General features: G+C 43.7%; 1 protein-coding gene across 1 annotated transcript in view; it reads left to right on the top strand.

Annotated features, from left to right (window-relative positions):
- Nucleotides 1-27,226, top strand: part of DCDC1 (doublecortin domain containing 1) — a 1,639,395-nt gene that overhangs the window by 1,215,396 nt on the left and 396,773 nt on the right. Inside the window, exon 20 of the mRNA XM_086955816.1 lies at nucleotides 21,290-21,413. Coding sequence (XP_086811942.1) covers nucleotides 21,290-21,413 — 124 coding nt within the window. The remainder of the gene's footprint in view (nucleotides 1-21,289; nucleotides 21,414-27,226) is intronic.

Here is a 27,226-nt window from a genome sequence, read left to right as displayed (position 1 = left end):
GTTGTGCTTTTTGCCAGCACCAACCAACCCCTGAGTGGTGGCATACAATACCCAACACCCATCCAGCACAGGCATTACTGGAGCTGTCACACTGGCAATAAAAGTGGCCGAGTGCACATGTCTGTAGCCAGTCCCACAAACTCACTCAGTGTGTCCGTATGGTCATTATGTATGCATGTGGGGCCCAGGCCATTCCACATTACATTGTACTGTGTACAGTGTGCGCAACCATGTCACTGCAGGCAGTGGTGCAGATCTGGGACATGTAACCGTGTCGTATCTCCATGTGAGTGTAAGCGGGGTGGATAGGTATACGACAGTCCTGCATAGGGGTGTGACTCCTCCACACGTGGATCTGGGTGTGGTTCAGTGTGGGTCTTGTCAAGGATGTGGCTGATGCGTGCGTCTCTGTTGCAGTGTCTGCGCCACCCACCACGCTATCAACAATGTTGCTATGTGGCATGCCGCCAGTGTGCCCAGTCGGCCGAAGGAGCACATGGGAGAGGACATGCATTCTCGGGGTCGGGGATCACATATGCCAACTGTTGTGTGTGTCGTTATTAGCGCAGCATGAGCCAAAGATGTACCCTCAATTGCATGCCGAGTACAGCCAGGCAGGTGCTCTACATCTGTGTCAGTCCTGTCCTTGCAATGGGCCTACCCACATGTGGCCGTCCACATTCTGCTCAGCATCATCACTGTGTCGTAGTCAGGCTTGTGGACATGCGCAGACAGGCATGTCAATGGTATGCCGTAGGGGTGCATGTGATGAAATCGTGTTGCGCACACTAGTGAATGGGCTCGGGGGGAGGAGCAGCAGTGAGGCTACGTAATACACAGTGATGCTGCTCATTTGCAACACACAGTACATATCATACAGGAATCACTAAGTCACACATATCACACACCAATGAACCAGTGAGCCTGCCAACACATCATGCAGTACGTAGTCTTGACTCATGTCTCTCTGCACTGCCACAGGTGACCAAAGATAAGCACTCTGCGAGTAGATGATGACGCCCCTCCAAGTCCCAAACAACCAGGCCCAGAGGCAGTACAATTTGGCCAACAAACGCACCAGGGGCATCGTGGATCACACATTTGGCATTTTGAAGTCACGTTTCAGGTGCCTGAACGTCACAGGTGGTAAGCTCCTGTACATCCCAGACCTTGTGTGCAAGATGATTGTTGCATGTTGCACAACATATGTGTACGCAGCAAAGCCCCATGGATACGAGTGTCAGATGCACCGGACGATGATGATGAAGATGAGGCAGGTGGACCACACCCCACTGCAGCCAGAGCAGGAATAGCCCGTAGAGACTACATCATTGACAATTTCTCCTCTGGTTGATGTCACATTATGTGGGTCCTTAGCAGTAATGGCACAGTACGTTGACTGACAGCAGGCACAGCATGTGCTAATAAAAGTATTCCGATACACATTCCCTGCATGCATGTCACTTATCTGTACAGGTATTTCCCTCAGACAAGTGTGGGTGCGACATGTTGTGCTATCAATTTAGGAATTTGGTAATGGATGGTGGGTGTGCCACCTCTGTGCAGTGAGTCTGTTTAAGGTGTCACATATTTGAACTGCCAGTTCTGTGTGTCACAGTTGTTACGGTATCCCACTATTCGGCGTTTCACATGTGTCCCAATTCATTCCATTTTGGCTGTCATTTGTGTCCTACACGTGACAACAGAGATTCTTTTGGGCTCTGATATGTGCCGCCATGATGCAGGGATGCACCCTGTGACTCAGGTCCCATGACATGGCCGACATGTATATAAGAGGGAGTCACTGCCCCTACATTAGTCCATGCTTTCATTCTTGTTTGATGATGGACATGGCACATCGGTGTGCAGGGGGGGTTGTTTGTCCCTCTGCAATGTGAAGAGGAGATGCAGTTTCACAGTGTGTTCCATGTTTGTTTCTGCATTGATGCAGGTTACACACTGAATGCATGTCAATGTACATTGTGGCTGTTTGTGGGGAAATGCCTATCTGAGTTGGATAATGGTCATTTGTTCTGTGTCACAGCTGTGGGGTTGTGCTTGCACGTTGTCATCTCACCGTTGATTTACTCTGCTTTTATGGTGCATTTTCTCACCAGATGCGTGGGATTTGCAGGCCAGTCACTGGTTTTCGGTGCTTTTTGTACTGCATTTGGCCTCATCGCAAGATTTGCATTCGTGTTTCGCATTTTTGCGGCGTGGTATTGATTTTAACGTTGTCAGTTGACGCGCTATATGGAAACTAGCGCATGGTATCGCCGTGTTGAGAATGCTTCGTTAACACAGCGTAATTTTCCAGTGATAGACTGCAATGTAGGAAGTTGCGTTAAGTTACTTTTGCGATGGGTATCACATGTTCTTGAGAATATGCCCCAATGATTCTGTGAAGTTGGAAACAGATGAGAAGGAGGACTTTTCTTATTGGAGTTGAATAAAGGATATGATACTTGGAATACATTATAGACTATGCAAGTGTTCTCTGTTTGTGCTGACAAAATCTGTGATCGGGATTGAGGTTTACTTAATATTGAAGACACAGTGTGGCTGTTCTTACTATTAGATGTAGTACATTGGGGACACAATTATGACTGGAAATAAATGCCTTTGTGGGGTACAGTGTGCCATAAACTCCCTGACCACCAATGATCATGATGATTACCTCAACTTCCCTCAATGATCTGGGAATTCAGTGGGATAGATACAGGACAACTCCTTCATCCCAGAACTATTTGAATGTTATTATAGTACAAGTCTTTCCAGAGGTATTGTCATTTAAATCTCCATGGCTTAGATTATCTCTGGCTTGCCTTTGCCCCACCAGCATTTCTTGACTGTGATTGAAGGATTCAGAGATACTGGCGATCCCCAACTTTTAGTGTAATCTGAGTGGGTTTTAAGGTGTATATAAATCTTAACCGTCAATTGCCCCAAACAATTTACCCCAGTGCCTAGGGTTGGGGGGCATGAAAGTTGTGTAATTTGCTTTTGCGTTATTATGCAAAATTTTGGGAAATTAATACGCCTGGGCAGAGCTTGCATAGTTGTACTCCGTGGAATTTCACGGAGATACTGGAAAACTCCAAATAATTCAGCTGAGTTCCATGGCCTGGTGGATTCACTCTTCCCCCCCCCCTTGTCCCCTTGAACCTCTCCAGCTAAACCCCTGGCACCCCACGCCCCCTCCTGCTCAACCCCAGCCCCCCTCCCGCTAAACCATCAGCCCCCCTCCTGCTAAACCCCCACCCCCCTTCTATGTAGAAAGACCTGCTGGTAGATTTACCTTTCTCCCAAATCGGTGTCCTACTCCTGCTGCTGGCTCCATTTGGCTTCCGCTGCTCCGGTTCAATTAACAGGAAGAACTGCAATGCGCATGGTGTACTGCGTGAAGGCATATCTGATCCTATCATGGGATTTTATCTGTTTTTTATTTTATTCTGGAACAGTACATCATTAAGAAAGCCACAACCAATTTGATCAGCATAAATTTACAAGTGACATGCCCTATACATTGCAGGACATTCATCTTACCTCTCGTGATTGTAAACGGATGTGGGTTACCATTATAACAACAAGCCCCCTTTTTCCTGCCACAGGGGATCACCCCAGCCCCAGTGTGCTCACTCTGCAGGGACCTCCGTTGGGTCGGTAGTTTGAACTGGTTGACAGTGCATCTCCATACTTTCATTCCATTTCCACGAGATCTTTTTCCATTTATGTGGGCATCCCCTACTCTCATAAACCACTCTTTCTGTCTGCATACACCAGTGACCATGTCGTTTGCATAGTCGTTAAACAGTGGACTGGACTCGGCCCCCCATTTCGGCGCTATGTTGCGTTTAGCTATAATAAAATCCAATGTGGTCCAGGGTTTCTCCCCCCTCGTTAGGTCCATTGTACTCCAGACATTCAATAAACACTTTTGGGGTGAGACCGCTAGATCCTTGCCACAGAGTTGTTGCATGTGTATGGTGATCTTATTCCAGTATTCCCCTATTTTGGGGCAGCTCCACCAAAGATGTAGAAAGGTGCCATCTTGGTCACAGACCTTGGGACAAAGTGCAGAGGCAAGTCTGTTAATTTTGACTAGTGTAGCGCACGGATAATATGACCTATGTAGTAGTTTCAATTGAATCAGTTTGAATCGGGACCGGATCGCCCCTTCTCTCGGTGATGCCAGTGCCTCCAGCCTGTCCTCATCGTCCAGTCGGCCCACATCCTCCTCTCATTTGGATCTCAATTCCTCAAGCTGGTCGGGGAATTATTTAATATCTTTCTATAGGTGAGTGATATTGCTTTCTTACTCAGATAATCATCTAAAAGGCTATTCTCCAAGGGGGAAGAAGTCGAAAGGTCCGAACCCTTTGAAATTGCTTAGTTTAATGTGTGTCTGACTTGGAGGTATCAAAAGGTCTCTATGGGAGCCAAATCATAGTCTTTTTGGAGGTCGGAAAAGGGTCTAACCCTCCCTCCCACCTCCCACCCAATGGTCACCCACCCTGGAGAGGCCTTAAGTTCACAAACATTGGCAGAGGCATCACTGAATAAAAAATTTACAAAAGGTTTCCTTATTTTGCACGGTATGAGAGAAAAACGTTAATTATCAAGTGTCCTCTTTGTACAGCAAATTAAGTCACTGGTGGAGTTGATATAAAGAAAGGAGTACCTCAAAGGTTTTGAAATTAATTTAATTAGGGAAAACAATTATCTATTTGCTGAATTTATTCTCCTGCCCTAACAAATCAAGAAAAATCCAATCTGGATTTAAGAGTTGTAGGATTGCGAATGAGTGTTGGTTTTTCACATTAACCGGCAATATAAGGTGTATTTCCTAGAACTTTAATAAAACGGGATTAAAAAGGAATACAATGGAGACCTAGGGATACCTTTGATAAAAGAAAGCCTATTAATTGTCAGATATATGACGATGAACATTAAACTAATTGAGAGACGGAGTCTCATTAACAGACATGGTCAATCTACATATGGATTTTTGTTCTACATTATTTAGTTATACCAGTCCCTACTTAATTGAAATTCCTAAAACATTTACATCCCTACAAGAATAGATTGCTGTGAGTATACTGAATTCTTTGATGACATGAAAAAAAATGTGCCCTGAGAAATTTAAAGGTGCTAGGATGGTCTAACTGTTAGTATAAAGAGTTGCTGACCCTTTTACATATGTTATAACAGATTTATTTAGATTGTATAATATCAAAAGGACACAAAACATGCTATTCATGCGTATGCCTCCCACATAGTTTAAGAAGGTAGACTTGAAAGTGTTAAAAAATAACATTCGGTTCTATCTGTACAAAGTGGGAAATTGAGAGCCAGCTAGAAATATTTTATCAAGAATTAGTATGAAGAATGATGAAGTAAGGTGCATTAAGTTAAAGAAATAAGAAAGCGTAGATTGCATAAGGGCATCATAAGAAATGCAATTGTTCTCATTATTTGACCAAACCTTGCATTTTCAAAAAACAAAATGAAGTACAAAGCAATTAGAAATGTGGTGTATTTATTTAGGCCAGGCCAGTGAAAATAATTGTTATATAACATGCTATATGGACCAAGTAATAAACACAGTTTCAAACGTGTATTACAACAGTGCAACGTTTAAGTCCCAAGTCCCATTACCACGTTAGAAGTGATAAGGTCCAGATCAACCGTATTCTTATTCTTTATTTCTTCACACTACTGACTTGTGGAATAACATTATGCAACAGAGTGTGATATGCTATTCATTATCATGTTTGTGGGGTTTATTTGAGGCTTTCTATATTGTGTGTATATGCAGATAAACTATTATTTTTAATGGTAAAGTGGCAGAAATTAACATACGGTGCAGAACAACTATCATTTAAATATGTATATCATACATATTTTTTTACAACAGTTGGAAATCCTTAGTGGTGAGAAAGGATGATTGGAAAGATTACATTTAGTATTTGTGCTGGAAGGCGCTTTCCCCTCAAGTTCTAACAGTACAGTATTCCATTTTACTTTAACTCTACTAAACCGCAGAAAAACAGCCATATTTAAGAACGTACATTCAAACTGGGTGTAAAGTTGTTGGTGACGAAGAAGAGCAGGCCTTCAGTGGTATAACTCTTCATATGGGGAACTAATGGATAGGAGAAGGTAGATACTTCACCAATGTAGTTACAGCAAAGACTCATTTGGGAAAAAAACAACAGTTTAGAAAACCACTGATCCACTAGTCGGAAAAAGTATTGCTTTAGCTAATGTGGAGCATTTGAAGTTTGGCTACATCCATTTACATTGAATAAGATTAAGCAGCAGGCTACAGGAGATGTGAGGTCCCTCGTAAAGGACGGAAATGTAAACAAAGGAACGCACCTGTTTATTTAAAAAAAACGCAATGAATGACACAAAATAATTAACTCTTGTAATTTCAGGGTTTGTCAAAAATCTTTTAACAAGAATTGGCAATGCCAATTTGTCTAACTTATAATTGCAAGTACGAGGAGCAACGCCTATGATGAAGCATGACACCCTTTCGGGTGTGTGAGGCAAACACGTCCAACATAATGGATGCCCAAAGGTGTAACACACACACCTACGGTCACGCCAGTCTGTTTAATCTTCTTTAGGAACAGTTCAGCGCTCTCCGTTGTTGAACGTGTGACTCACACGGGCACAAGCTGACACTGGACCTTCCCCCCCTTTTAGGGTGGTAATTGGTGCCCGTCTGATCGATTGATCTCTCTCCCTCCTCCTTGATGACTATCGGAATGTTATACCATATTGAATTAATGTGTGTAAAATATATCAATAGCTTGATATAACAATGGCATTTGCAATTTAGGGCCTCATAAAGATGTCTGTCGGAAAGGTTCCGAATGACATTCAGACTTTCCTAACCAGTGTCGAAACTCATGTTTGCGATCGTCTCGGAAACAATTCCGACTGACCGATTACAATAGAAAATAACTGTTCAGTATTTCCGACTCGGATCCGACCGGCATTTGGACACTCCCAGTCGGTCAGAGCTGAATCGTACAGCTTTACGGACCACGTTTCCGACCGACATATTACGATGTTGGATTCGGACAGCCTTTCCGAATCGGTCTGTCCGACACTGAACAGCTGTCGGAAACTGACTCTGGAGGCCAGTAGCAGGCGCCCCTTCACCCGTAGGCTTCTGGTTGTGGCCCGTGGGGTAACCACAATGGACCCCTCTTAACAACCATGCTCAGTGTGGCAGGCACCATGGGGTGCCCACCACAGGGTGAAAGGTTTCCTGCAACCACCCCTTTTTTTCAATGGGAACCTGTGTTGTCAGTCTGCACTCAAGCTCCCATGGAAGTCAATGGGAATCCGACTGAACTGAGTTGGTCGGATTGCTTTTTGACTGACATCGTAATGAGGCCCAAAGTATTATAACATTTATATGATTCTGTGTCCTCAGTTTCCTGTGATTTTCAACTCAACTTGAATGGATTTTTCTCCAGGAATCTCTACAATTACTTATTCTTGTAGGATCAGCTCAGTGCACACTTCACCTTTACATCCTAATGATGACCCTGTAAATTGTTTTGGATTAAAATGCTTTTGAAACTTTGTGGCAAAAATATGTTTCCCTAGCAAATTAATGCCATGGAGCATTAGGACTTTTTACCTTTAAAACCCTACAAAGAATGTTCTACTGGACGTTTTCGTAAAAATTATGGTATTTTGCCTACTGCCATTTGAATTTGATCACTTTTTACATATTCTTTTATGGTTTTCATTCTCAAATGCACCATGTGACCAGCACTCACTTTTGAGGCCTTCTTTTTCAAAATACGAGTACATTATTGCAATCCCTCATGCTTTAATATATAGTATGCCATAAACATATATAGAAAGCAAGTCTGTTTTACGTACAGTCACCCTGAGTTTGTTTTGTACATATTCACAGAACTGTAAAATATATAGTCTTGTGCATAGACCAAATGATTGCTTTACATTTGATTGTTTAACTATCATTACAATTGCGATTCACTGAGTTATTTATACGTGGTTGGACATTGTTGCATATACTTAGGATAAGGAAGGCAACCGCTCAGTACAATGAATCGTCAGAGAAGGATTATGTGCCTTTAAACCGGATTAGGTCACGTTGTTTCCCGGACTAGCATTACACAGCTTTAAATCTGAAGTCTTGATGATATGAGAATGAACTAATAAAGTACAACGCTTGAAGTGTTGTGGGTTGGAGGGGGTAATTTCTAGCCTGACTTTTTTCTGGTGCATTTTGCACTTACACCTGAAGTGGATGACCGGTGCAAAAGTATTTTTTGCAATTTTACTTTATCAGTGCAATATGTTTTATCTGGAAATGTTGATGTTAAATTGTACCATCGCAGGCACAATCTCTGGGGCAGATTTACAAGGAAGTGCCGCAGCACGGGAGCGCATGCCCTTTGGCTGCGCCACGCTACGGCACTTCCGAAGCACAGGAATACAATATATTTACAATAATATGTCGCATTCTTGTGCTCTCCCCTGCGCTGGAGCACAAACTGCTGCCATGCACCGGCGCAGGCACCCTTGCACCATGGTGCAAGGATGCCTGCGTCATGGGGAGATTGTTTTTGTTTGTGCAGGAAGGGGCACCTTCCTGCACAAAAACAATCACTACAGGCTTTTTCCTCTTTCAATGGGTGCTGTAGAATGCAGCACGCATTGAAATTGGAAAAAACAAGGGGAAATGAAAACATTTCTCCTCGTTGTGCCTCGCTACGCCACCCATATAGTGGCGTAGCATTCAGACGCATTTCCAGATTTAAGATTCCTCGTAAATCTGGAAATGTATCTTGTTCCATGTGTGTTGTGTGGGAACACACACAGCAACACTCATGGAACGCCCCTTTCACGCAAAGTGCTGCGTGTAAAGGGGTCATATTTACAAGGACATGAAAAGCCACTCAGAGTGGCTTTTCCTGTTCTTGTAAATATGGAGCAGCAACATTCGCCACCAGTATTGGTGGCGCATGGGGGTTGTAGATCTGCCCCTATGCATTCTAGGTAACGCTGAGTAAAATAATGGGGTAACTCGGTAAAAGAGATCATTTTACCGGAAAATCAATACCTCACTTTCGTCATATGTAGCTCATTAGTGATATTCCCACAGAAGCATCATTTTCTTAAGTTGTGCTCTGTTTGTCTCCCTTATGCCTCTTCCCTTAAAATGAAATCTGTCTCTGATTATCAGACACGTGTGAGAGATGTCAGCCTCTGGCTGAAATAATCAGATTTGAAGTGGCACCATCTATAAACCACGATGTCATTCTCACAATTTGCTTGGAATCACTGAAAGTACTTCAGCATTTACCAACGAGAATTAACGTTTGCATTGTAAGAAACCTCTACCCCCTGTCTCATCTCGCCACACAAAACAGCTCCTTAATTTTTAGGAGTCTCTTTGTTAGTGTCCTTTCAATCGGCTGCCATGGTCTCTTGAAAGCTTTCCAGTGCAATATTGCACACAGAGGAGTACCAAAGAGGCCTTTCAGTGAGCACAAGGTTGATTCCAGTCGTGGGCCCTGTTTCCATTCAGAAGCAACTGAAGTGCTCCGGCGCCTGAAGTGCTTGTCCGACAAAGGAACACCACACACTCCATGGACATATTGTGTGTCTGCTGCCACTTCACGGACGGTAATGGGCTCTCTCTAAAAGACATTGCCCCGGGCACGCCAGGGGTAGACCACTCAGGGGGGCAAATAAATACAGCGCAGTTCATTCGTAACATTTCTTTCAGCACAAAGGCCAATGTATTGCTGACCACTATAGTCCGCCATTTTGTGTCGCTGGCTGTTTGTTTTAAACAAAAGGTGTCCCTTAAATTAATAGGGCACTTCATTTACAATAATCTGTTGTCAACCTCTCTCTGAAGTGGCGGATTCTAAACGGTTCGTACATGTAGTTACGCTCTCTGCATAAAACAACCGTGGTTTAAGGTAGACACAAGAGTGAAAGTAGATGCAGAGAAGATTATAAACGAAGAGGTCACTACTCGAAAGATTATTTTGTAATAACTCTGTGTCTTTTGTCTCTGGAGGAATGTAAGCGCTGCATCTGCGTACTTGAAATTCAGACCGCCTTTTGAATACTCATAGCACTGCATGATCAGGATTCATGAAAAAGATGACCATTATATCCCAAAATCATTTCTACTTGCGAATCCCAGTTTCAATTGAATGTTTTAAATACATTTAAATTCCCGTTTTCCCATTGTGACACTTAAAAAAGAAATGTTGAGGTAAGAAACACGCGTCTTTCTATTTATTTCATGCTCAGTTAGTTGTATGAATTATAATGGTACCAATGAGTCAGCTTCCTTCTCACTAGTTATTTTTCAAGTATTGTTTGTGGCTGTGGACATTGACGTCCGGGCACTCTGGCAGCACCTGTGTCTACTCATATTTAAAAGATGCCCGAGGGTCCATACTAAAAACAGAGCTTCAATTCGCTGAACCTGAGTAGCCTTTAATTGAAAACTTTAATTGAAAATATAAGCAGGACAATACATTTCATCGAAGTGAATCAACGGCGCAATGCAGCTACATTGGACTTTTAGCAGGCGTCACATGAATCGCTGCCGCCATCTAGTGGATAGTAAACGAATTTCCAATTATTAATTCCACCCTTATTTCCTCCGAATGTTCCCTTCTTACAAGGTTAATGACACAGGGAAAATATATACAGATTACATTGGTGCAACGTTGTATTAACATTGTCGAGAACACATAAATGTTACCAGTGTCGGTAAAAGTTAGCAAAATATTCTGCATTACATATATTGCATTGATGCTTGACAACTGACAATGCGGTATTTACACCAGCAGCACTACTAACCCAAAAGGAGATCAGTGCTACCACAGAATGTAACACCAGTTGGTGAGTCCAAGTGTTGCTGCAAAAGTTAGTCGACCTTGCACTACAAGAGTCTACCTATCCAGAATCATAAAGTGGTGTGTGCTATTTGATTACTTCAGAAGAAAATATGTAGAGGCAGATTTACCAAGTACTTGCGATGTCCTTGCTTGACATATTGTCGCAAGGCAACGCAAGCCATTAACTAGGTTTTACTAAACCTCACATAGCCACTTTGTGTGCTTTAGTAAATATAAAGTAACACAGGTAGAGCATAGCCTGTGGCAGGTAGGTGTTACATTGGAGGAGCATGGGTGTTCCCATATCCACTCGTGTTTTGATGCAAAGTCAAATTTACAATGACTTGTAGTCATAGTGCACCTACCCGGGAGAGGTAGGTGCGTGCATTGGCGCTAGGCAGCACAGAGTGTGCCAGCGAAATGAGAAAGCAGAAATCCATATCTTTTTTAAATACGGAGCACTTCTGCTCTCTCCCTTTCATGCAACACAGTGCAGCAGTATTGTATTGTAATTGCATTTATATTGCGCTTACTACCCCTGACGAGGCATCAAAGCGCTTTTTCGGCGGGTAGCACGCTACTCCGGGATTCCATAGAGGATTAGTGTTGAATTAGTATAGTGAAACATGCAAGTACATTTTAAGTGGTGGATAGGTTAGTCAGGTATTTGGATTTAGAATGATAGCAGAAAGATAGAGGAGGACAAAGGTTTGTATTTATTTATTGCTTGTTGACGCACGCTATTCAGGAAGCCTATAAAGGATCAGTGGTGAATTAATATGGTGAAATATGAGGTAATTTCAGTGGTGGATATTAGTCTGTTACTTGGAGTGAGAAGGATAGCGGAGGGATAAAAGGGGAAGAAAGATTTGCATTCATATAGCACTTGTTACTTCTGATAGGTGTTGAAGCGCTTTTCTGGCGAGTAGCACGCCACTCCGGAACCCATAAAGGATTAGTGTTGAAAATTAGTATAGTATAAATATGAAGTAATTTGAGTAGTAGATATGTTATTCAGTTATTTGACCAGTATATTAGTATAGTTGAATATGGAATTTGAGAAGTGAACAAGTTAGTCTGTTAATTTTGATTGAAAAGGATAGTGAACGGATAAAAGAGTGAAGGATTTTTTTTTCTAGGTCTTTGCAGTAGGGAGAGGCTTTTGGATGAGTAAAAAGGAGTTTTGGAGGGGAGGAGTCAGAGGGGAGAGTTTAGAAAGGTTTGTTTTAGGGGATCGGTGTAGTAAAAAGAGGTGTCAGATGATGCAAGGAGGGGTAGAGCAGGAGAGAGTCTAGAGTAGTGGTATGGGGTTTGGGATAAATAAGAGAGTGGATGTAGTGGATATATTGATAGATATATAGGATGAGAGATAGGGTAGTGCATTGGAAGGAGTAGTAGAAAGAATTTGAGATGAGTCAGAAGGATGGGCTAGAAGATATATTGAGCGAAGTATAGGCTGAGAAATAGGCTCGTGCATTGGAAATGCTAAATTAGTAGAAAGTGATAAATATATAGGTCCATAAGTACATTGAAAGTATATAGATACATAAAGGAAGGAAGTATATTTAGATTAAATATATTGATAGAGGCACAGGATGAGAAATAGGGTAGTGCATTGGATATGCTTTTTCAGGAGAAAAGTAACAGACACACAGATCGAAGTACATGGTAGGTACATATTTTATTTATTTTATTTTTAGAGTTTTCTATAGCGCGAACTTGAACCGATTAGGTTATCAGAGCGCTTTACATAGCACCAGTTCCGTTACATGTTATCACAGCAGTTTACATAGAATCATAGATGCACAATGGAAGTATGTACATGTAGACCAAAGATGATTTTTATTTATTGATTAATATTATTATTATTATTTTTTTTTCTCTTAACAACATAATTATTTTACATTTTTTATAAAGTAATACACAAAGATAGGTACATATCTATAGTGAAAACAAATGCTTATATACAGAGGGATATGCTGTAAATTTCTGTTTCCGCATGGTGCTTATGTGGGGAAGAGCCAAATCTTGAGTTGTTTTCTGAAGATAAGGTGGTTGTCAGTGGATCTTATGTTGGGGGGTAAAGAGTTCCATAGTTTGGCTGATTGAACAGAGAACGATGTGCCACCAACGGTTTTTTTCTTGTATGGTGGGATTTTGAGGCAAGATGCTCCTTAGAGCGGAGGTTCCTTTGTTGAATGTGTTTGGTGATTTTATTCCTGATGAAGAGTGGTCTTATTCCATGTATTGCTTTGTGGGTGATACAAAGCAACTTGAACGTGGATCTTCTGGCAACCGGTAACCAATGCAGGGCTTTCAAGGCAGGGGAGATGTGGTCTTGTGGTTTGATATGCAAGAGTAGTCTGGCAACCGAGTTCTGAATCCGTTGTAGTCTTTTCATGGTCGTTGAAGGTGATCCGTGGTAGAGGCTATTGGCGTAATCGAGTTTGGATAGAACAAGGGAGATGGTATCTTGGACCTTGTGTGGAAATCCCAAATGAGGGAAAATTAGTTGCACCGTTTTTATAGTAGCGAAGCTTGATCTTGCTAGCTTATCCACTTGGGCATTCATCAACAGATTGGAGTCCATGGTCATTCCGAGATTTCTTACTTCCTTCGATCCTTTAGGCAGTGATCCCAGTTCAGCAGGCCATGCGGCAAGCGGGTTGTAATTTTTCCAATTGCCACACGTGAGTATTTCAGTTTTTGAAGCATTCAATTTGATAAGGCTCCAAGTCATCCACTGATCCACGGGTCTGAGACAGCTGAAAATTGGTGGTTTTCCAATGTCTTTGGGGCATGCAAGTTGAAGGAGTATTTGCGTGTCATCTGCATAGTTGTACCACGTGAGGTGAAATTTATTGATCAGTACTGGTAAAGACTTCATATAGATGTTGAAAAGCATGGGCCAGATAATAGGACCTTGAGGGACCCCTGATTTTGTGGAGTACGGTTTGGACAAGAAAGGGGGGGTATGGATGACATTAGTTCTGTTTCGAAGGTAGGACCCGATCCAGTCTAGAGCAGTTCCCTCTATGCTGGCTTCATAAAGTCTTTGTTTCAGAGTGTCATGGTCAACCATGTCAAAGGCAGCTGAGAGGTCCAAGAGGAGTAGTGCAGCAACCCCGTTGCGGTCAACTGTATTCTTTAGGTCATCCCAGATAGCAAGGAGGGCAGATTCAGTGCCTCTTCCCGGACGGAATCCTGTTTGGAAATCTGAAAGTATGTAATTCTCTTCAATGAATTGTGACATCTGGGTGAACGCTGCTCTTTCTATCAGTTTGCCCAGGAAAGGTCCATTTGTAATGGGTCTGTAGTTGTCAGGTTTCAGCGGGTCCAAGTTTGTTTTCTTCAGTAAAGGGTGCATGTATGACTTTTTAAGTTCTTCTGGAAATATTCCAGTAGTTAAGGAATCGTTGATGATTCTTCTTACTGGAATGGCAGCGGAGGTTGTTAAAAGAATTGTTTTGAAAGTTTGTGGCAGACAGGGGTCAGGAGGGCTGCCGGCAGACCTGCTTGCGTTGACCAATAGTTTGGTGCAAATATTTATAAACATATCAAAACAACAAACAAACATTCACAAAAAGGCTATTTTTTTTACCATGATGTATGATGAATTGTTTACTTGCTTCTGTGTGAACTACTGAGCAGGTCTTTTGCGTGTCTCTTTGGAATCTATCAATTGGCTAACGAGTGAGTGAGTGAGCTTAGTGGTGTGTGCACCTGCTACAAATATTTGTTGGAGCTTTACCGGAGTTTCAAATAGGTGTCTCTGACCGACCCCTGCCCTCACCACGTCTTCAACAAGGCCGACGTTGTCATCGCACCCCACCTGCGGGACATTATCAACACCTCCTTCGACACCGCCACCTTCCCTGAGAGCTGGAAGCACGCCGAACTCAGCGCTCTACTCAAGAAACCCACAGCGGACCCCACCAAACTCAAGAATTACCGCCCCATCTCGCTCCTCCCGTTTCCAGCCAAAGTCATCGAGAAGACCGTCAACAAGCAGCTGGCCGCCTTCCTTGAGACGAATGGATCCCTCGACCCCTCACAGTCTGGCTTCCGAGCCAACCACAGCACCGAGACCGCCCTCATCGCTGCCACCGACGACATCCGAGCCCTGATGGACAACGGAGACACAGCGGCCCTCATCCTCCTAGACCTCTCCGCGGCATTCGACACTGTCTGCCACCGCACCCTAGTACAGCGCCTCAGCAACGTCGGAATCCAGGAGAAGGCACTGGAATGGATCATCTCCTTCCTCGACGGAAGAACACAGAGAGTCCGCCTACCACCGTACAAGTCAGAGGCCACCGAAGTCATCTGCGGCGTCCCTCAAGGATCCTCGCTGAGCCCCACCCTCTTCAACGTCTACATGAGCCCCCTCGCGGCCATCGCACGCCAACACAACCTCAACATAATCTCCTACGCCGACGACACCCAGCTGATCCTCTCCCTGACCAACGACCCCGCCGCCGCCAGAGCCAATCTGCACAAAGGGATGAAAGATGTAGCCGAGTGGATGACGACCAGCCGCCTGAAACTGAACTCAGACAAGACGGAGGTCCTCATCCTGGGCTCTTCGCCCTCCGCCTGGGACGACTCCTGGTGGCCTCCCGCCCTGGGCGACGCACCCAAACCGACAGACCACGCACGCAACCTGGGCTTCATCCTGGACTCCTCCCTCTCCATGATCAGGCAAGTCAACGCCGTCTCCTCGGCGTGCTTCAACATCCTACGCATGCTACGGAAGATCTTCTGGTGGATCCCCACCGAGACCAGGAAGACCGTCACCCAGGCCCTCGTCACCAGTCGACTGGACTACGGCAACGCCCTCTACGCCGGTACCACCGCCAAGCTCCAGAAGAGACTCCAGCGGATCCAGAACGCCTCAGCCAGACTCATCCTCGACATCCCACGAACCAGCCACATCTCCGGACATCTGAGAGACCTGCATTGGCTCCCCGTCAACAAAAGAATCACCTTCCGCCTCCTCACCCACGCACACAAAGCCCTACACGACCAAGGCCCGAGCTACCTCAACAACCGAATCAACTTCTACGCTCCCAAACGCCACCTCCGATCAGCCAACCACGCCCTCGCCGCCGTCCCCCGCATCCGAAGAGCGACAACAGGAGGAAGGTCCTTCTCCTACCTGGCCGCCAAGACCTGGAACTCCCTCCCGACCAACCTGCGCCTGACCCAAGACCACCTCTCCTTCAGGAAGAAGCTGAAGACCTGGCTGTTCGAGCAGTAACGGCACCCCCCTCCCCCCAGTGCCTTGAGACCCTACGGGTAAGTAGTGCGCTCTATAAATGTCTTTGATTGATTGATTGATTGATTGATTGCTAATGGTATAAACGTACTTATCAATCCCAATGTCTTTTAAAGTTAAGAAGATTACTTTATTGAGGACATTTTAAAAAGATGTTTGGAGTAACTGAAGGTAAATCTATAGGAGTTGTGTTTTAAATGGTTGTGGAACATTCCTGGCCTTTTGGGGGTTAGGCGCCTGCTGCAGATGTATGTGAAAAATGTGCAGACCACGGTTTCAAATTCTGACGTGAATGTATTTTCCCAGCTTTTAACATAACAAAGAGGAGAAAATTAGTAGATGCCAAAACCTATGTTTAAAACTGCAGACCATACTCATTGTCATTGAAGAACCCATACACATACATACTGGCTGTTTGTGCTAAATCCATTAAACGATTTAACTGTATTACAGCCTTTACATACATAAAAATGAAAACTTGCTGTTGTGAAACATCCTATGACCAGGGCAGCGTCACTTGGAGCCTGTCAGGCCGCCCGCTCTGTTTGGAGGTGTCCGTCTGCTTGGTAGAGCTCTTAAAAACCCTCAGTACATCTGCTAGTGCTGTTACAGCTGTACATTTAGCTTGTTAAGCAAATTATACTTTGTCTAGATACAAACCAGAAATCCGGGTTTTGTTGCTGGAAAACAAAAGCCTAAGGGCTCTGGCAAGCAGGGAGTGTTCTCCCTGCACATGGCCACCATTGCACAGATTCCTTTTCAGCAGAGTGCCTCACATAACAGTCCTTGAATAGAACAAAAATGCTAGCCCTCCTACTTATTTAATCTCGCCTTGAGTTTATGAGACAACAAACAAAAAATCAACGTTTCTTTGTTTGTATGGGTAATTTTATTTAACCCTTTTGTTCATTATTTTTAGTAAGATTTATCTTTTTCATAGGCAAGAAGAACACTTTATATACACCTATATACAAATACAAAACATTTATACATATTTACAACAACTATACAAATAGCACATTGAATCCAAACAGTTATCAACAAACTTCTCGTATGAGAAATTCCGTGTTCACAAATAGTTAATCTTTGTGAAGTAAAAAAACCGCTACTAGACCCCGAGACTGTCTGTCTGTCGTATGCCTTGCCAAGGCAAGGCATACGACAGACAGACAGTTCAAAATATTTGCCCTTGACGGGTTCAGTTTTTACTGGTGGAACTAACTGTGAATTAATTTCTGATTTCTGTCGCATTATTTCTTTTCCACCTTTTGGGTCTAGTAGCGTTTTTTTTACTTCACAAAGATTAACTATTTGTGAACACGGAATTGCTATATATTTCTCATACGAGAAGTTTGTTGATAACTGTTTGTTGATTTTTTGTTTGTTGTCTCATAAACTCAAGGCGAGATTAAATAAGTAGGAGGGCTAGCATTTTTGTTCTATTCACTGTAATTTGGGTCCAGCTGCCCCCTGTCCCAGGACCAAACTCCGTGGTTTTACTCACATAACAGTCCTTGGCAGGCCAATCTAGTCAAGGTCGTCTCACCCTAAACAATCTCATCCCCTGAACTCTGAATCGCCCCTTACGAGTTTGCTTTACATTCCTGTTAAACAGGTAGATAAGTTCCTGCAGACAGAAGCCCCTTTCCCCTTTCGCTTGCTGTTGACCACAGGTACCAGCTTGAATTTTGCCTACAAACAGCATTTTCCCAATATCTTATTTCCAAGTGAAAGATATTGATATGGAAGTGGGAATATTTTGTGATAGGAAATCTCTCGAGGAGGCAATTCATTTTCCCGCCCACCCTTGGTTATGTATCTGCGACCTGAACAATTTTAGATCCTGTTTGTTCGGGGGAAAGAGTAACAAAATATTTTTTTATGGAGTACTAAATACCAAGTGCAGTAAATAGGAGAGTACAACATTTGGTATTCAGTTTACCCATCTTGCAAGAAGGGATGGCTGATATTTGGCAGAATTCAGACTTATGACCTCCAGAAAACCACATTTGTCAGCAGAGCGTTCAGCACAAAAAGCCATTCTGCTCTCTGCTGGCAGATGCTTTACAGCTCTGAGTATCAGCCTGCTGCTCTTGGAGTCTGATGTCATCATTGGAGTTGCCATAGGCAAGCACTGCTAGGGGTCTGTGCTGAGGATACATTGAGCAGCGGCGATTCCGACGAGGCGCAAGCTACAATGAAATTCATGTCTTTGTGATGGAGCCAAACCGCGCAGCAGTTGTGATGCATCAGTTCTGAGCGTGGTTGTGCTACACAGCAGAGGAGATTCATTGGTTCTGCTGGATCCACAGAGGCTGGTAGAGCACCTTCAGCCCACTTCCAAGGTGTCAGGACAGGGCTGGCACCATTTGGCAGAGTAGACTCACAAGTGGCAGAGTCCAGGTGCTGGCAAAAAGGTTTATCTTGTCGGGTCAAAATGGCAGTTTATAAAAGCACACACAGGCTCAATTGCAGGCCTGAGACATGTTTAAAGAGCTACGTAAGTAGGTGGCACAATAAGTGCTGCAGGTCCACTTGTAGCATTTAATTTACAGGCCCTGGGTACATGTAGTACCACCTTACTCGAGACTTATGAGTACATTAAGTATGTCAATTGGAGATAAGCCATTGGTACTATGTTTTAAGGAGTGAGCACATGCACTTTAACACTGGTCCGCTGTGGCAAAGTGCGCAGAGCATGAAGGAGGAAGGCAAAAGGTTCGGGGGAAGACCACCCTAAAGCTGACAGGTCTAACCCAAGTGAATGGAAAGATGAATTATTTGTGGAGCTTTAAATTAAAGCTTTGACTTTGCCAACAGAGTGTGGAGTAGGCATTAGCACCTAAACATCATGATACTATTTCTCATCAACTCAATAATTTCTCTTAGCTCTTCCTTCATAGGCAGATACTTTTCAGGGGCCTGGTTATATGGCACATATCTTTGAATGTCCAGGGCCCAGCTTTATTATGCCACCACTTTCCATTACATCATCCTCTTGAGCCCTTCATTCTGCATCTGCTCTGCTGCTTCCTAGAGATATGTAGTGTTGTTTGGAGGCACCCTAGATCCTTAATAATCTGACTAGCAATCTTTAGTTTAGGAAGATTCTTCAAACCTGGATGGCTGTAAAAATGTTCCTATTTTCCTACTGTGTGGAAATACAGTGACCCTATTAATGACCAATTCATTCATGCATTTATGCAGTACCCCCCAGATGTATTTGTATAACAAAAAAGCTTGAGTATTCAGAGAAACGGCGTTCACTTGTGATAGGTGAGATATTTGCGCACTTTAAAATATATTGAATTGTCACAGTCATTGCTGATGCCTGGTCTGACCTAAAAATATACATCCCAAAAGAATAAACCCTGTGCTTAGCATCCTATCTTGTCCTCTACATCCCAATCCAAGAATTCCCGAATGGTGACTTTACGTGGCATTGTAAATATGGGCAAGGCCATTACGTTGCCAGTGCATCAAAAAAAAGTGATCAACCGGTAGCACAATGGGCTTGTAAATGAGACCCTAGGTGTTTGGGCAATGAGCAGAAATATGGTTTGTGAATGCACATCTAAGAGAATGTTTGTTTTGTGATGTCTCTGTTTTAAGGCCCTGTACATGTTATGGGACACATGCTGGGGAGCTTAAATAGGGGGTGACCCATACTTAAGGCAGCCATCCTTTCAATATGGAAAAAAACGCATGGATTTAGAATCATGGAGGCAGTCTCTTGCAATCTCATTTGCCATTGTTGTTCATTTGAGCCACTGGAGAGCAAATTGAATTTGCAAATGAGTCTAGCACCATCTAAAGTAGTTAGTCTAGAATTTCAGACTGTGTTTCATTTTTTTGTGTGGTGCCAGACGTATGCAAATAGGATTCTTTGCTAAATGTCACAGAGGGGAGAAAAGGCAAATGTAATTTTTTCAGTTAATATTTCTCACATTATTCGTCTGGTCTTCAGGATTTTTTGCAGCGTCCTTGCAGGGCGTTCATATTCAAACTTGTTTGGGCCCTCCAAATCTTTTCACAAACAGATATTACTTCCTCTAAGTACTTGGGATGTGGTTATGCAAATCCTAGGTGTAGATTCAAAGATCTCTGTGCAAGGACTATGAAGAGATGAGTAACAAGTTTTCATTTATGAATGTTGATGTATTTTTTGCAATTTGTTGGTCTTTATAGACCAGAAAAAGCATACATATATATTGGGTTCATGTTCTCTGTTTTGTGTTACACTAATGCCTTTGAGTAAATGCAGGCTGATATGCAAAATTATTTTCCTTTTTTAACGAATATTTGGGGAAAAATAGTAAATGAAATTTAGGTGGGCTGTTATCAATAATTAAATGATATGATATTTATCTTGTTATGTGGTTCATAAGATAATGTTTTGTGTATAAGATAATGCACAGTTTTAGCACGTAGATATAATTGTTAGGATCAATAAACTGTGTCTGTGGCAAATAAATAAAAAAAATTGAACTGTAGAGGGTAATTTCACGCACCGCTGAGAAATGACCGTCCTGCACAACTAGAAGGCATTGCATATTCTTATATAGGATTAGGTTTCATCAGACGATTAGAAAAGAATAAACACAAGGCCCTACTGTTGGTGATGGAAAATGTCGATGTATCAGGGCTTCTCTAATTGACTTCTGGTAACCAATCATGAATTCGAATTTGCGGTACACACTATCGCAGGACACACTATCTCAGGTATCATTTTGCAGTTAAGGTGTCAACGGACAGCCTGAAAGCAGGCTCTTTCCTATTTTCAAAAACAATTCCTCCTGATTTTTTTTCTAGTTTGCTTGTGGAGTGGATGTAGATGTTTTATGAACCACAAGTACAGTTATTAGGCGAACTTAAAAAAGAGGCAGATTTCACTTGGTTCAATTTTCCTTGAAACTTTTGAGACAGTATTATTCTTCATAACACAAACAGACAAACGTTTGCGAACAATGGAAGCAATAGAATGACATTCTTCCACAGGACATGCAAAGTCTGTCTGAGAACTTTGGTGTGGAGTGATCCAATGCTGACGTTAAGAAAAATGACTTCTCCCTATCATATATTTTTCCAGATGGGCTATTAAGCATGAATGCACAGCAAAGCCAGGACAATGGAAGCATTCCAAAGTGGAGAACCCTTTGTGGAATAAACACACCTACATGTGGCCTGTTCTTCCGAATGGAGAACTTAATCAGGTATTAAAGGGAAATTCAAACCATACTGTGATCAGGTTTTTGTATAATTTGGGGGTCTGAGTCGGAAATCAGTTGGACAATATTCGTTTTCATGTCAGAGTCAGTGTGCAATTAGACCCAAACCTTTGGGGGTGGGGCTCTAACGGATCGGCCAATCAAGTCAGGGCTAACACCTCAAGAAATGAGATTCAGTGCCAATACAAGAAAATAGAGAGATACTTTGTGCATTTTAAACATTGGTCAAACCCGATACTATTACAGCAAACATTTTTCAGTGGATTTGATAATGCTCATAGGCTTCTTACAGATCCTTTAAAACAAGAATTAGTGATTTGACAGCTAAAAAGCAGCTTCTACACATTTCAATACAAAGCACTTTGGAACCAGTTTTTGTAAAGTTATTTCAAAGCGATGACCCTTTTTGCCAATTCTCCAGACAATTCCTTATCTGAATTGGCAATGAGCTCATAAAATATTTTAAATTCTATCTTTGAAAAGACCCTACTGACTATTGACCAAAGGGACATTTTCCGTCTGCTTACCGAGACATTGCAGCATAGGCTTGTTGGAGGCCACACACAAGTACACATCTCAGAATATTGATCTTAGTGGGTTATGACACCTGATTTTGGAATAATTGACTGACAAGTCTCTGGTTTGATTCCTAATATAGCCTTAGAGCCTGACTTAGCTTGGGCCTTTAACAAGGGAGCGGGCCTTTAATGGGCAGTAGAGCCTGTTACGGAGGACTCTTAGAAAATTAGAGCATTCTACCCCTATAGGGCAGAATGTTCTAATTTGTAAACACAAAGGCCTGTCAGAGTCTGAGTGGGTTTAAATCCCCTCGGGCTCCGAGAGGCCTTTGTTTACAGCAACAGCTGTTAAATGAAATAACATTGGAATGTTGCTCCTTGGGCTGCAACCAGCCAGTAGAAGCCCAGAGCACTCCATTGTCTTCCACGAAGCACTTAACATTCCAATGTTCTAATACATCTTCCATTCCTCATGAGATTGAATAAGTGAGTGCCGATCAGTTGGCAAGATTAAAACCTGTTAATTACTCTGCCAGGTATCTTTGTTATCAAAATACAATCTTTCTTGTTAGCACCCCATATTGAGCAAATCTCATATGAGGTGATCCATCAGGCCTAAAGAAGTGGCAAAAAGTTAGTTGCCTTGAAATAACTTTGCTATGAATGGTGTTCTACCATGCAAAGAATACAAGGATTCCTTCAATCTCTAGAGCACTGATGGGCAATGTCTCCAAAGGAAGAGTGCCTCTTAATATTTTTATAACATTTGATATGATAGCAACAATTATACCTTTAGTACTGTTTTGAATCCCACAGTACAAATTAAGAAATCCACTAAAATATCTTTAAATCCTGCAGGGACAATGTGCAGTATAAAATGTAATATTTGTTTAACATTTCTAAAAACATTCTTTGAGAGGAATGATCATAGTCAATTCAATGCTTGTTCTTAAATGTCTACACTATTTACAGCAATTACATTGACCTTGGTAGAGAAAAGGACCACCTTAAATAGAGCACAAGAGAGACACCAGGCAGAAAACATGGTTACCAGTTTGTCATTGTAATAATAGGGCAAGTAGTACACAAATAATTGTTTATATTGTCAATGCTTTTGCAATGATAACCCATGATACACACCATCAGATTTGTGCTAATTTTGACAGAGCATGGCTTTATTTGACAGCAGAATAAGGTTTCATAAGCATTTTGCTGCCAAACTACAATAGGTGGAAGACAGGACACAGGGGAAAGAGGGTGTACTGTGTCTTCATAGACACTATTTCAGTGAAAAAACACACAACGCATACACTAACACACATTCTACATCTATCTTATAATGCACTCTGAGAACCTGATCATAGAGGTGTTAGCTTTAGGTGAAAGAGATATGCCTCTTGTTAGACATAGATTATATTTTCAGGCTTCACATAGTTGAGCTACCCCTCAGTCCACCCACAGGTCAGGTGGCAGACACCTTTGCTATACCTCATGTGAAAATGCTCCATCACCAAATAGAAAGAGCCACAATTCATCATTTCAGCCTAGTTGTTCTTTAAAGTTGCCACCATCTCTATGTTTAGGCCCTGGGGCGTGGCTTGAGCGCTGATGGCGGCGGTCGCCTAAACGCTCGCCTCCGAGACAGAGCCTGAATTAATCCTGCACACGGTGGGTCCCGGGCGCCCCAGCCTCCCTGAATCAGAGGGCGCCAGCGAGACCGGCACACACGGCCCGAAGCTGGTGCCGGCGGACCCCAGAAACAGCCGGTACCGGAGTCACGGAGATCTGTGGAGAGAGAGGAGCGGTGCACAAGATGGCGCCCGTCCCAGCTCCGTAACCCCAGGTCAGATCGCGACCGGGAGACGCCGCCGGCTCCGGACTGCTCCTGCCCCCTGTTCCGCCGGCTGTGAAAGCGGAGCTCCGGCTGTGGACCAGCTCGCCTGGGAAACGCTGTGTGACCGGCGCGGAGACGCCTGCCGGGACGCCCCTCACACCACCGACGTCACCGGGGCCCTGGGAGACAGAGTGAGTTTAGGGACGGGCTGCGCAGCGGAGAGTGGTGACCGCACCCGCAATGGAATGTACCCGGAGCCCTTGAGCAGGGCCCCCCTCCCAGGGCTGTAGGGGACACCGGGAGCTGAGATCTCGACCCCGGGGGGCCCGCCAGGGGGGAGGCCAGATCCGAAGGGACTGTCTGAGGCCAGCGCCATCTGGAGGTCCTAGCTGATCGGGAAGGGGACGCTGACCATTGGCGGTGGCTGCTCTTCGCCTCCCCCCCCCCGCTGCTTGGTGCCAGGAGCGGTGGGTGACACCCGCGAGGCGAACAAAATCTCTGGGCCCCCTGTGTGGCCCCCCGGGCCCCGGCTGGTAGCGGACTCGCCATTGGAGGTTGGTGGGGAGGACGCCTCTTCCCCTCCCCCGGCTCACCGCCTCCCACACCCCAACTGGCAGAAACGGCGGCGATGGGGAAACCGAGAGGCCTTAAAGGTGGTGCCCAGGCCTCGGACACGGAGGCCGCCGACAAGGACGACAAGGTGGAGCCTGAGGGGCGGGGGGCCCTCAACTGCAACAGCAGTTTGATAGAATTCTGGCAGCAATTGCGGACACACGATCGGCCCTCCAGCAAGACATCGCTCAGGTGGCGACGAGCCTGGGCCTCCTTCGAGCTGATCATGGAAAACTCTCGGATAGGGTTAAAGAAGTGGAATGCTCGGTTGGGGCCCTGGAACCCGCGCAGAAGACTCTGGCTGCCACTATGAAAGATGCTTTGACTCGCATCGGTGATCTGGAGAGAAGGGCGGAGGACGCGGAAGGACGCAATAGAAGAAACAACTTCCGCGTGGTGGGCCTCCCGGAGAAAATTGAAAAGGGCGACATGGTGGCCTACCTAGAGGATTGGCTTCGGACTGTGGTGGCGCCTGAAGGGCTTTCCCCTTTTTACACCTTGGAACGAGCCCACAGGGTGCCGGCCAGGCCACCGCAGCAGGGTCGTCACCCGCGTCCGGTGGTGGCGCGACTGCTACACTTTCGAGACAGGGATCATCTCCTGGACGCCGCCCGGCAAAATGGACCGTATCAGGTGGCGAATAGTCGTGTAAACATTTTCCCGGACTACACCCTTGAAACTCAACAGAAGCGCACCTCCTTCCTGGCGGTAGAAATAGAAAAAAATCCCTTCAATGGCCATATACTTCAATTGTGTGCATGCATCAATACATATCAAAGACTAGTGACAGAAGGAAGGTAATACTAAACAGAAATCATTCAAAAAATTGTATTTATTATTTCTTTTTTTTGTAAATATAAATTCATATAAAAATCGTTATAAATCAAGCAGTTCTATAGAAAACACATCAATTAATTATACAAATTCATGAAAGACATGATAGAATTATAAAAATAAGCAACAAATAAATATATATACCCCATGGTGTCAGACATACAACCAACTTACTCTCGTGCTACCAAGCATACTACAATCACACCTCATACATTGATGAAAAAAGGAACTGGTAAACAATTAGCCAGATCACACAGCTAAAATTGTTCAAGGGCTACAGGAAAGGAATAACGGCCCTTGTAGCAGGTCTACGCGCGTTTCGGTGGTTCAAGCCACCTTCATCAGGACCTTGTTCACCATTTAGTGCAGAACCCGGGGATCAGACAGGACAAAAAACCTAAAAAGGAGAATAAATCTGTCACTCAGACATCCACAAGTTAAGTTTTATAAAAAAGCATAAGACATTCACTATTGCAGTTAAACTATGGGGGCTCATCAACGCGACTCAAGTAGGCACCTATACTATGTTAGTTAAAGGAATATGATTAAACTGACTTCATGGCACAGCGAAGAAAAGACCTATTGGGCCAAGACTACCTATTCACTCACAGAGCATGTTACCGGCTAGATTATAAATACCAGATAAAAAAAGGGGACACACAAGTTAGCTATTTGCATGGGGGCCTATCCTCAAGTAAGGGGTCAGAGACTCATAGTAACACAGCTGTACATTGTCTATACTTACAAAAGAGCACAGTGAGTATTTTTCCTTTTTAAAGTGCGATTATAGAGGTCACATGAAGGACCAGATCAATTGAACAGCATCTACAAAGGAATCAAGGGAGGCTGTAAATAGACATGTAATGGCGACTTGCTGAAACTCTTGCATGTCCCAGATTAAATAGGGCTTACCAATAGCGTCGTTCATAATGGGAGCACAAAAGGCATGTGAGACTCAGGACTTCATCCGTATTGATGGCTACAAGGAGAATGTAAACGCCATGATGTCATAATTTATGCACAAATACCAAGAATTACATAACGTATGTATGCTTCCTATTGACACCCATTCTTATTTCACACTGACAGTGACCTACCAAGGTGGTCGCAGTGTGTCCTTATTCAGTGGAACTTCACGCAATTCATCTATGTGTCGTATTAAAAAGAAGATCTCAAGTTGATTGGGGCTGACGGCGAAGGGACTAAGTACTGTTACTTCCTAATCTGTGCAAAGAAGGAAAAATAACACAAGAGTCCAATAAGGACTGACACATTCCACTTCATATGCATGTCCAAGATAGCAACGAACAATAAAGCCAAAAAAAAGGGGGGAAGAATGTAGGCTTACTTATATGCACAGTAGAGATACAGTCCATTGGTAAACTGCTTTATTGTATACCAGCGACTCTAAAAAGGAAGAGAGAACGTTACACGCTGTTAGGGTTTGTGCAGGGTCTGGCAAGAAATAATGCGCGTTGTTAGTTGGATCGGCGACCTATCTTGAAAGCGTGCAAGTGTTCATATCTAAGTCGAAGATGATAGATACGGACTATTAATGTTGCCAGATACATTGGTGTGGGTAAACCACTGGCAACACGGGAATCAGTATCACGTAAACTCATAAGCCTCTACTGTTTCTCGGGCTGGCAAAAGCGCAGATTGCTGCCTAATCCTAAAATGGCTGACAATACAGAAACAGTCCAATGATCATGGATTGACAACGAGAGCGCCGAAAACTCCGAACTACCCTGTCCTAGCGCTAAAGCCGGAGGTACCTCCAGCATAACTTTGTGACTCAAACGCCTACCTTAAGGTCCGTGGTAGCGCGCCGCAATCCATCTCCGTCACTGCGCCCCTTGGTGAGAAGACGCTTCAGACCCGCCATGATTTATACACCTTCACGGCGTTCTAATCCCGCGGGAAGTGAACGTCAGATAGCAGTGGTCTCCAAATGTCAACACAAACGTAGGACTTCGGAAAAACGTGCATCTTGATAGTAT

Source organism: Lissotriton vulgaris, chromosome 2_1 (assembly GCF_964263255.1).
Source record: "Lissotriton vulgaris chromosome 2_1, aLisVul1.2, whole genome shotgun sequence".
In the NCBI taxonomy this organism is placed as follows: Eukaryota; Metazoa; Chordata; class Amphibia; order Caudata; family Salamandridae; genus Lissotriton; species Lissotriton vulgaris.
The sequence above is the reverse complement of the archived record's forward strand: the minus strand, read 5'-3'. Positions and strand labels throughout refer to the sequence as shown.